The sequence below is a fragment of the Hordeum vulgare genome, chromosome 7H (genome assembly GCF_904849725.1).
Source record: "Hordeum vulgare subsp. vulgare chromosome 7H, MorexV3_pseudomolecules_assembly, whole genome shotgun sequence".
In the NCBI taxonomy this organism is placed as follows: domain Eukaryota; kingdom Viridiplantae; phylum Streptophyta; class Magnoliopsida; order Poales; family Poaceae; genus Hordeum; species Hordeum vulgare.
In genome coordinates, this window is record NC_058524.1 from 425480484 (window position 1) to 425492677 (window position 12194).

Genomic DNA, 12194 nt, shown 5'->3' on the forward strand with positions numbered 1-12194 from the left:
CTTATTAACATAGAAGAAAAGTACATAAGAATTCTGGTAGGTTCAAACTATCGACATGAGATGAGGAAATAACCTGTTGTAGGTTGAATATGTGATAATGAGACCAAGTTCTGAAGGAGAACCTATCATGTGGGAATTCTACTTTTCATATTTAGAGTTTTCATCTATGTTAGACTTTGTACCATGGATATACACTGCCATAAATCCATCTCTTTCACAAATTGATTCAATATCATCATTGCGAACAGAGAGGGGGGAAGGAGGTGGCCACACTCGGGCGGGCCGGCGGCCATGGCGCCACCGCGCTCGGGCAAGCCGGTGGCCATGGCACTGTCGCGCTCATCTCGGTGAGTGGCCGGGGCAAACAAATCGAGGAGGGAATGAGAGGCTGGCGGATCTCACCGTGGGAGGAGGGCCGGGGCGCAGCAGGGGCTCGTCGGCGGGCAGGAGGGGCTCGTGGAGGAGGCGCGGGCGGCCAGCGTTGAGGTCGGCGACGATGAGGACGGCTTCGAGGGCGGCGGCGAGCTCCGACAGCGTCGCGTCGTCGGGGCAGGGCGTCGGCGTCGGGGGGATCGAATGGGAGAGATCGTGGCCGAAAAGGGGCGTGGATTATATGTAGAGAACTTTAGTCCCGGTTGGAGCCACCAACTGAGACTAGAGAGTAGCCATCAATCGGGACTAAAGGTCAACTTTCTGCGGCCCAAATTCTGCGCGGGAAGGGACCTTCAGTCTCGGATGGTCGCTCCAGCCGGGAATAAAGGTCTATTTTCTCTTTTTATTGTTTTTCTTTTTCTAAACATGACAATTTCTGTTTTTAAATTTGAAATAACTATTACACTATTTATAGTTTTTGAATGAATCTTTTTGGTTTAGGTCAAAAAACTACAAAATTTCTGTTAGTGCTAGTAGTTTTCAAATTTACATTGTTTAAATTAGATTTTTTTAATTTGTGTGAATCATTTGTGTAAGAAGAACTTTACTTTAAAAATAGATTTTCTTAGTCATTCTTTTTTCCGATGTCTAATATTAGTGTGTTTTATCATTATATTAAATTTCATAATTTTTAGGTTATTACAAAAATGAAATGTGTTTGTAAGCGTGATATTTCGAAAGAGATTGTCCAGTTTGTACACGAAGTGTATCCAGTTTTTGTCGTAAGCCTCCCAACTTTTAACACTTGCGATGTGGGTGAAATTATGATACCATGCCAAGTTTCAGCCTTTTCAGAGTTTATTTGTAGCGCTTTTCAATTTCAGGGTCATTTAGGTCAAAAAATCATTAAATGCATGGAAAATAGCAAATAAGGTGAGAAAGGGTTGAAGATTGATGACGCGGCTTTCAATTGTGCATATTGAGCGTACAAAAAGTATGGAGTTGAAATAAGTTTTTTAAAAGAAATGCCTTTTTAAAAGATGAGTATTCGTTCGAAACCTTAATGATTCGAAAGAGATTGTATAGTTTGTACATGAAATGCATCCAGCTTTTGCCGCAACCCTTCCAACTTTTTAGCACATGCTATGTGGGTGAAATGATGATACCATGCCATGTTTCACCCTTTTCAGAGTTCATTTGTAGCGATTTTGAATTTCAGGGTCATTTAGCTCAAAAAATATTAAATGCATGAAAAATAGCCAATGAGGTGAGAAAGGGTTGAAAATTGATGACGTGGCTTTGAATGATGCATATTGAGCGCACAATAAGTGTGGAGTCGAAATAAGTTTAAAAATGAAATGCCTTTGTAAGAGATGAGTATTCGTCCGAAACCGTCATACTTCGAAAGAGATTGTCCAGTTTGTACACGAAGTGCATCCAGTTTTTGTCGTAACCCTCCCAACTTTTTAGCAAATGCTATGTGGGTGAAATGCTGATACCATGCCATGTTTCAGCCTTATCAGAGTTCATTGTAGCGCCTTTTAATTTTAGGGTCATTTAGCTAAAAAAAAAGTCATTAAATGCATGAAAAATAGCAAATGAGGTGAGAAAGGGATGAAAATTGATGACGTTGCTTTGAATGATGCATATTAAGTGCACAAAAAGTCTCTTGAGTTGAAATAAGTTTTAAAAAATAAAATGCCTTCGTAAGAGATGAGTATTCATGTGAGACCCTCATACTTCGAAATGCACATAATTGCTCTGATTAAATCCTGGCTACATAATGTTACTTCGCGTTTCAAATGCCAAAACACACATATATATACCCGAACTCTTACACAAATATTCCCTCCAGTTTTTCCGAAGTGGGACTTTCCAGATAAGCCCGAAAACTCACTAAGAAGAAAGTGATGACGGTGAAAGCCGGTCACATCTAAGATTTGGATGTTGGGGTACAAAACATTTTCTTTGCGTGTGTCCCTTTGCGCTGTAACCATGGACAATCTTCATCATTTAACAGGATGCTTGGTTCAGTCTTCATTCTCAAGGAAGGAATTTCGTGAAACTTTTCATAATCTTGTGACATGTGTGTCTTGTCCTCCACTTCCACGATGTTTATTTTCCGTGAAAGAACTATGTGGTGCGTTGGCTTATCGTATGATGTATTCGCTTCCTTATCTTTTATTTTTCTCAGATTGGTAGACATGTCCTTCGCATAGAAAATCTCCACATCATTGGCTAGGACGAATGGTTCATCTGTATACCCAAGATTGTTGAGATCCACTATTGTCATTCCGTACCGCGGGACTTCCTTTACCCCGCCTCCTTTCAGATTGACCCATTTGCACCAAAACAAAGGGACCTTCAAATTTTTTCCGTAGTCAAGTTCTCATATCTCATCTATGTAATAATAATATGTGTCCTTTGGCCTATTGTTGGTGTTTTTTTGCTTGAAAGCGGACACCACTATTTTGGTTGGTGCTCTTTTTATCTTGGGCGATCATGTAAAATGTATTCCCATTTATCTCCTACCCTTTGAAAGTCAATATAGTCAAATATGGTGACTTGGCCAGCAAGTACCGGTCATGTCCAACTTCAGGGTCTTGCATAAGACGTGTTTGCATCCAACTGCCGAATGACGCCATGTGTGTACGTTTGATCCAGGGATTAGCCTGCTCCGGGTTCTTGGAGTGTACAATATCCATGCGTTCCTCGAGATACAAAGCCACCAAGGTGGAATTTTGTAGAACAGTGTAGTGTGCTTGCTTCCAAGAATACCCATCCCTACATATTACTAAATCCTTTCCTAGCGTGCCTTTTCCACCCATTCTGCCCTCATGCCGTGATTCAGGAAGACCAATCGACTTAAGATCAAGAATAAAGTCAACACATAAATCAATGACCTCCCCTATTTCATGGCCCTTGGAGATTCTTCCTTATGGCCTAGCACGGTAGTGAACATATTTCTTGAAGACTCCCATGAACCTCTCGAAGGGGAACATATTGTGTAGAAATACAGGTCCCAGAATGGCAATCTCTTCGACTAGGTGAACTAGGATTACCGGATTGATTACCTTGTGATAGATTGCTTACCTTGTGATAGATTGATTACCTTGTGATAGATCGACTAGGTGAACACCAACTCGAAACTGACAAGACATTGCACCAAAACATTATGTAACCTTTCTAGGATTACTAGATTGATTACCTTGTGATAGATTGCATTGAGGAATGCACATAGCTTCACAATGGTTGATCGGACGTTTTCCGGTAGAAGCCCCCTCAATGCAACCGGAAGCAATTGCGTCATAATCACGTGGCAGTAAAGAGACTTTAGGTTCTGGAATTTTTTCTCTGCCATATTCATTATTCCCTTTATATTCTATGAGTAGCAAGACGGGACCTTCATACTGAGCAAGCATTCAAAGAAGATTTCGTTCTCTTCTTTGGTAAGAGCATAGCTGGCAGGACCTTCATACTGCTTCGGATGCATGCCGTCTTTTTCGTGCATACATTGCTGGTCCTCTCGTGCCTGTATCTTTTGTCTTCCCATACAAGCCCAAGAATCCTAGTAGGTTCACACAAAGATTTTTCTCACGTGCACCACGTTTATTGAAGAGCGGACCTCTAGGACATTCCAATAAGGTAGGTCCCAAAATATAGATTTCTTCTTCCACATGGGTGTGTGTCCATCGTCGTCATTTGGAACAGATTGTCCCCCAGGACCCTTTCCAAAAATTAGTTTTAAATCCTTACCATATGAAGTATATGATCACGAGTATGGTGGTCATGCTTCTTCCGGTGATCTGCCTCAGCTTTGAAATGCTTTCCTTCTTTTCTTAAGAGATGCTTGATTGGCAGAAACTGATGATGTCCTAGGTACTCATTCTTCTTACATTTCTCCAAGTATATACTTTTAGTATCATCCAAATAGTGCGTCCATGCATGGTAACCCTTGTTTGTCTATCCTCAAAGGTTACTAAAAGTAGGCCAATCATTGATGGTCACATACACCAACGCTCGTAGGTAAAATTCTTGCTGTTTGTGCTCATCCTACACATGTACACCTTTGATATCCCATAGCTATAAAAGTTCTTCAACTAATGGACTTAGGTACACATCAATGTTGTTTACGGGTTGCTTGGGGCCTTGGATGAGCACTGGCATCATAATGAACTTCCGCTTCATGCACAACCATGGAGGAAGGTTATAGATACATAGTGTCACGAGCCAGGTGCTATGATTGCTGCTTTGCTCCCCAAAAGGATTAATGCCATCTACACTTAAACCAAACCAACAGTTCCTTGCGTCATCTACAAAGTCCGGCCACTCTCTCTTGATTTTCCTCACTTGACCCATGAGCGGGTACTCTCAACTTCCCGTCTTTCTTATGCTCGTCTTTGTTCCATCGCATCAACTTGGCATGCTCTTTGTTTTGGAACGAACGTTTCAACTGTGGTGGTATTATAGGAGCATACCACATCACCTTGGCAGGAATCCTCTTCCTGGGCGCTGGCCCTCAACATCGTCACCAGGATCATCGCAGTCGATCTTATAGCGCAACGCACCGCATACTGGGTATGCATTCAAATTCTCGTACTCATCATCGCGGTAGAGGATGTCGTCATTAGGGCATGCATGTATCTTTTGCACCTCTAATCCTAGAGGGAAGATAGACTTCTTTTCTTCGTACGTACTGTCGGGCAATTCGTTATCCTTTGGAAGCATCTTCTTTAACATTTTCAGCAACTTTTCAAAACCCTTGTCAGATACACCATTCTCTGCCTTCCATTGCAACAATTCTACTGTGGTACCCATCTTCTTCTTGTCATCTTCGCAATTTGGTAAAACAATTTCTTGTGATCCTCTAACATGCGCTGCAACCTCAGCTTCTCCTTTTCACTTGCACAGTTTCTCTTTGCATCAGCAGTGGCCTGAGCAAGATCATCAAGGGCCTCATGTGGTGCTTCTACTTCAGCTTTTCCCACATTGTAGTACCATCGTATTCAGGGAACAAAGGATAGCCGTCATCATCCTCTTCTTCTTCATTCTCTTCCATTGGAACCCCTCTTTCTCCGTGCTTGGCGCAAGGGTTATAGCAGGACATGAAACCAGACGTAAAGAGGTGGACGTGAATGACTGTTGACTTAGACTAAGTTTTATCATTCTTACAGACAGCACATGGACAACACATAAAACCATCCCGCTGGTTTGCCTCAGCCGCACGCAAAAAACTCTCCAAGCCATCGATGAACTGGGGAGAGCGTCGGTCATCGTGCATCCATTGCTGGTTCATCTTCATTACACAAGACCGAAAAGACCAAATTAATACAAGTTCACACATAAAGTTCATACACACTTATTCTCATAAAGAAAAATACAAGAGTTTCAAGCTAAAGCATTTAAATGCAACAACAAATGCGATCAAGGTCACAACTAAGGTAACAATTGATCCAATAGCATAGTGATACCAAGCCTCTTTATTAATGGCATATTTTCTAATCCTTCTAATCTTCAAGCGCATTGCATCCATCTTGAACTTGTGATCATCGACGACATCGACAACATACAACTCCAATTTCATCTTCTCTTCTTCAATTCTTTTCAATTTTTCTTTCAAATGCTCATTTTCTCTTTTAACTAAATTTAACTTCTCGACAAGAGGGTCCGTTACAATTTCCGCTTCACATACCTCCTAGATAAAAATATCTATGTCAACTTGATGGGCATAATTATCATATAAACGATAAATTCAACAAATAGTTATAAAAGAGAATATACCACATCCGAATCATAAACCGGACGAGGGTCGATGCGGACGGATATCAAGACCATGACACTATGTATAACAAACAATCATACAAATATGAAAACTATCTAAATCATACAAATAAGATTTTTTTGGAATAAAAAGGATAAGAACAAGAGAATCACCTAGGCGGTGCGTGCGATGAGACGGTGCGGGTGATCGACGGTGGTTAGGACGGGGACGGAAAGGCACTACGCAAACCACACCTAGACATATGCAAACTAAGAAGTTAATTTGAGCTCAAATTGCATATAAATCAAATGAACTCCCACATAATAACTCCCAAGCTAAAACCCACAAATCACTATAATTATGGAGCATTGCTGGAGCTAATCCAGCAATGAGAGATGAAAGAACAAAATTGCTAACCTTTGTGAACACTTGGATGGATAGGGCGCCTCAAATCTTGACAAATATGGAAAGAAATTGAGGATGAACTCGAGCAAGGGAAGAGAACGGATGAGAGAAAGGAGAAAACAGATAGCTTGGGCTCGGGCTCGACGGAGGACTATTTATAGTGATACTTTTAGTCCCGGTTGGCGATACAAACCGGGACTAAAGATCTATTCATAGTTCCGGTTTGTATTACCAACCGGGATTAATTACCCTAGCATGTGCCCCAGCCTAACGCAACCTTGCCACCATCCCTTTAGTCCCTGTTGGTAACACAAATCGGGACTAGAGGTTCCTAATAAAATGGGACTAAAGTCTAACCTCATGAACCGGGACTAGTGGCAGCATTAGTCCCGGTTTAAAAACCAATCAAGACTAATACTTCGATCCAAAGGCCTGTTTTCTACTAGTGTTAAGAGATAAAACATTTTAGGCCTTAACTACAAAGCGGCGCCGCATGCAAGTCTTCCCATACGGCGACTAATTCTATCTCCCTACCATGCATGCATACAATGACGTCATCAAGATTCTCTCTATTGACTTGAAATTTTAAAAAAATTATCTCTAAAACTGTTAATTTAATTGACAATCCGTTTTCACCGTTGGCTTTGTCGCGACGAGATCTTCAAAACTAGACCCCATGTCGACATGTTTCGAGAACTTTTTTGCTCCGTCCATAATTGCCACATTTTTAGACTTACTTGTCGTATTATTAGCCACTTACTTGTCAAAAAAAAATAACTTAATTGCCATTTTTTCCTCGATGTGAATCATGTGCCGCATGTATCCATATTGCAATACACAGCAGCGTGGGCTAGTAGGATATGCAGATGGCATCACAAAAATATGCATTGCATGCAAAGCGTCACACGAAAAATCGGTAGAAAAAGTGTCTCACACAAAACATGTGTTGGTAGACCTTATTCACTAGCTAAATGCATCTGGTTAGTACTAGTACTACTAGTAGTAGTTTAAAATTACATAGTTGCCAATTTTACAAAAACTTAGTTGTCAAGATGCTAGTTTAACTATGCCGAGTTGTCATATTTACAAACGATGACCAAACAAGATTTTTTATGGTCACTGATTTTAAACATGTTGAGTTGTCATATTTTTGCGTGTAATCGCCTTAAAAAGTTGTTTGTGCTTGTCATTTTGTTTATGTCAAGATGTCATATTTATACGCAAATTTTTAAAAATTTAACGATTAAGTTATTGTTTGGCAGACAAGTAAGCACTTACTAATATTACAAGTAAGTGCAGCAAATGTGGTAATTGTGAGTAAAAAAAAAGTTGTCGAAACATGTCGACATGGGATTTAGTTTTAAAGATTTCGTCGAAACAAAGTCAACGATATAAACGGATTATCGATCGAATTAACGGTTTAAGAGATAAAACTTTTTAAGTTTCGATCATTTAGAAGGAATCTAATGACATCATTGCATGCATGCATGCATTCAAGAGAACATACAAAACAATGCACCCAATATCCACACTGCGGCGCTTCTAGATAGAATTTCCCAACATTTTAAAAACTAAAAGGACAAAAGTTTACTGTTGACATCACCAGTTTCGTTACTTATACATGCATGCGATGACATGACTTAATGTGTGGCCGTTGGGCGCGTGATCGGATGTTGTTCCCACCTCACGTGAAATTGTTATCGGCGTCCAAAACTTATCTGTAGAATTGTCTAACTGATTTCTTAGGGTAACTGAACTTTATGAATGTCGAAAGAAATAAATGTATACGCCGAATCAGAAGTGTACACGCACTCACGCAGCGCCATACTTTGATAACTTACTGTAGCAAATGTCGATCGAAGGATGCAGAAACACATACATGGCTAGCAATTATTGTACTAGCATGGTTACACTTACAAGCTACGGTGGTCGATCTATTAGAATTGCCTTTTGCCCTGGAAGCTCTGGCCGATCGTCCAGCTTGCCGGCACGACGCCGTCGAGGATAACGGAACGCCCGTCGCCTGCGACCACACGGAACGAGAGCCCCTGCCCGACGAGATTTTGGACATCTCCGTCCCAGACCTGTCCCCAGTTCCTCTTCATGTTCCGCCACTGCCCGTCCTTGGTCCCTTTCACGGCCAACGCCTTGACTTCGCCGGGACCGGCCACGTTGAAGACGAGCACGCCGACCCAGTACTGATTGCCCGTCATCTCTATACGGATGCCGCCCCTCTTGGCGCAAGGCACACGGCGGTACTGTACGGGGATGATGCCGACGTGGAAGTCGGTCACGAGGCGAAGGAACATGGGCATGGAGAGATCGAAGTGCTTCAGCGGCGGGTTGCACCAGTTCTCGTAGGGCTTTGAGTAGTTGGCCGGGCAGAGATTGGTTGCCGTCACCTTCACTGGCACCCCGCCGGGCTTGCAGTGTGGGTCGCCTTGGCACTGGATCTCGTAGCAGCCGCCGCAGGACCACCCATCGCTGAAGAGGGCGACGCTCAGCGCTGTAGTGTCCAGCCCATACCCCTGCTCGAATAGGTTACCGTACCCACACGCACCCTCTGCATGACACATGCAGCATCCGCGGGGAGAATGTTAATCGGTTTTGCTAAAACATATATACTATAAATGTGAGCTAAGTGTTACACATTTAAGTTCTATATCATCAATCTTACGTGAAAATTTATATGGATATTTTTGTTTGTTTTTTTATGCTTGATTTACTTATTTTGTTCTATAATAACTCTGTTACATCTAGATATGCATTAGACATGGCCCTGTTTGTTTCATAAGTCCTAGGACTTTTTTAAGTCCCAACTTATAAGTCATAAGTCCCTACATGTTTGTTTACAGGGACTTATAAGTCCCGAGTTCCTACCTGTTTGTTTACGGGACGACTTATAAGTCCATGTTGCACCTAATAATACACTTGTTCATATGGATTGTCATCAGCCAACGCGTACGGCACATAGGATAAGCACCGCTGCAACGAGGCTCAGGAGATGGCCTGTCCGGCGATTGGAAGCACCGCTGCAACGAACCGAGGCAGAACGAACCGAGGCGGGACGGCGACGGGGCGGCGAACCGAGGCAGAACGAACCGAGGCGGGGCGGCGGCGACGATTGGACCGAGAGGCGGGGCGGCGTCCGGGGAACGAGCCTGGAGCGACGCGGGGTAGGTCTGGCCCGGGATAAGTCCCAATAAGCTCCTCCCTGAGAGTCTTATTTGATAAGTCCCAAATCACCACAATAAGTCCTAATAAATCCCTTGTGTTTGGTTTAGGTGGGACTTATAGGGACTTTTTTAAGTCCCTAACCAATAAATCCCTGGAAACAAACACCCTCGTAGCCTTGCGCGTTGTGCTGCGGGGTCGAATAGGAGTAGTTAGTTTGCTTACGCATGGTTTCAGCTCCGCTCTCATCGCCGTAGAAGGTAGCGTGCGCGTCCATCCAGCCACCGCTTGCCACGGCCATCTCGGGCGACAAGGCCAGGATCAACACTACCGCCCCCACGGTCACGGCGGAAAGCGCTGGACGTCTGGTCTCCATTCTTCACTAAACTAGTTTGATGTGTGTCTGAGCACTCGTACCCAATTCGACTCTGTGATGATTGATAGGTAGCTAGCGAATGACCTATATACACACACAGCTTCCTGCAAATATATATAAAAAATAAAGCACTCAGGTTGTAGAGTTTTGGCCTTTTGCGTGGGCCAGATCCGTATGTTGTATCTCTAAGCTGCCACTAACAACAAACCACTCTGCATTTGTTCACGCATGCAAATATGCGGCATTAATGGAGGATATTTAAAATATAGCTGCCGAATATCTATAAACTATAATATCTAATAAATAGTTTATCTCCACTAACCTATTTAACTAAGAATGCAGCCTATCCACGTCAGCATCCATTTATTAGAATTAATGGGTTTGGCCATTTACAAATTCTGAAATTTTAAATTGAAACCATGAATAAATTGACAAGTGGTGGTATGGTAGTGTTAAAGTTTAGTCTCATACCGCTAGTTGAGGAAAAGTTGGACCTCTTTATATAGTTAGTTTTTCCCATCACTTTAAGTGTGTGTTGAGAAGAGAAAGGAGAACACCACATGCACGCGTTCGCTCTACTCGCCTGGCAGGGCGTGATCGCGACACGATACCGACCCTGGTCCTCCTATATATATTGCTTACCGTGGTCGGCCAAAGACACACTGAAAACATCTAGGGTTTTGCCTCGTCTCACAACTTGCGGCGCCGTCGTAGTCTACCTCATCTCATGCATCGGCGTGCGAGAGAGCGGGTCTTCGAAACCGTTCATATTTGCAATCCTGCACCGGGAGAGGACAAATTAGGTTTTTGGAAAGCGCTTTGTGCGTCTGCTCAAATCCTTCACCACGAGTCATCTACCGTCCAAGTCGGGCGGTGCTACTCGGCGTCGTCTTCATCGGCATCAACAGAGGATCATCGTCAACGTCATCATTAACACAGTCGCTCCTGCTGCAACTAACGAACCGTACGTTGCTCGTAATCTGTTAATGTTCTTCGTTGTAGTTGCTACTTCGTGCACGATGATGATTTGCATGTCCGGTTGCTCTTCTAGATTGCTAGAGTTTTGCATGCTATCTTCTGTTCTAGTCATGAATTATTTATTAGAATGTATCCTGAACTTCCCTAATCTTGTAACATTCCAGAAACCTAATTGTAGGCAATTTTCTGAGTTAACTATGGCTGGATTTGCTGATGCACTCAGACCGGATAAGTTTATCGGTGTGCACTTTAAGAGGTGGAAAGTGAAATCCACGCTCTGGCTTACGGCTATGTTTGTGGGATGCGTTTTGAGTGTTCTTACTGACCGTGTGTGTGATGTGTACATGCATATACAAGATGGAAAGACGTCGTGGGATGCACTGTAAGCTAAAATCGGTGCGACAGATGCAGGTATTGAACTGTACATCATGCAGAATTTTCATGATTACAAGATGGTGAATAACCGTTCTATGGTTGAACAAGCTCATGAGATACAGTGTAGTATGAAGGAACTGGAACTCCTTAAGTGTGATCTACCCGATAAATTTGTGGCTGGGTGCATGATTGCAAAGATGCCTCCTTCATGGAGAAACTTCGCCACTTCTCTGAAACATAAGAGACAAGAGATATCAGTTGAAAATATGATTGCATCTCTTGATGTTGAAGAGAAAGCTCGGGCTAAAGACACTACTGAGAAAGAAGGTGAGGTTCAGCCTACTACCAACATGGTACGAAGGTTTCCACAGAACAAGAACAAAGGAAAGAACAAGCATGTTTTCAACAAACCTATAAAGACCACTACGTTCAAGAAGAAGAAGTTGAACAAGGATGAGCTAGATTGACACTTTTCCAAGGAATGCCCAGAACGTGCAGACCGCAGAGGGGAAACGAGCTCCAAGACTGTCGACACTTTACCTATTGTGCTTTCAGTATTTCAATCATATTCATGGTGGATTGATTCACGTGCTAATGTTCATGTGTGTCCTGACGTCTCTTTGTTTACTTCTTATCAGGTCACAAGGGATTCTTCCGTCCTAATGGGGAATGGGTCGCATGCTTTTGTTTGTGGCATTGGCACGGTGGATCTGAAGTTTACTTCGAAAAAGATCGTGCAACTAAGGAACGTGC

At 42.8% G+C, this 12194-nt stretch overlaps 1 protein-coding gene across 1 annotated transcript; it reads right to left on the reverse strand.

Moving 5' to 3' along the window:
* Positions 1–8335: 8335 nt before the first annotated feature.
* On the reverse strand, positions 8336–10157 carry LOC123411285 (expansin-A22-like). Its single transcript, XM_045104217.1, has 2 exons — positions 9938–10157; positions 8336–9101 (listed from the first exon to the last, which is right to left on the reverse strand). Exons 1-2 carry the CDS (start codon positions 10086–10088, stop codon positions 8476–8478), a joined length of 777 nt encoding a protein of 258 aa, XP_044960152.1. The 5' UTR covers positions 10089–10157; the 3' UTR covers positions 8336–8475.
* Between the last annotated feature and the right edge of the window lie 2037 nt (positions 10158–12194).

Excerpts from the sequence above, each read along its gene's own strand:
- LOC123411285 (XM_045104217.1), bottom strand. The coding sequence starts at position 10,088 with ATGGAGACCAGACGTCCAGCGCTTTCCGCCGTGACCGTGGGGGCGGTA. Across the intron at positions 9,102-9,937 it reads GAGCGGAGCTGAAACCATGC|AGGGTGCGTGTGGGTACGGT; the intron begins GTAAGCAAACTA and ends TGTGTCATGCAG.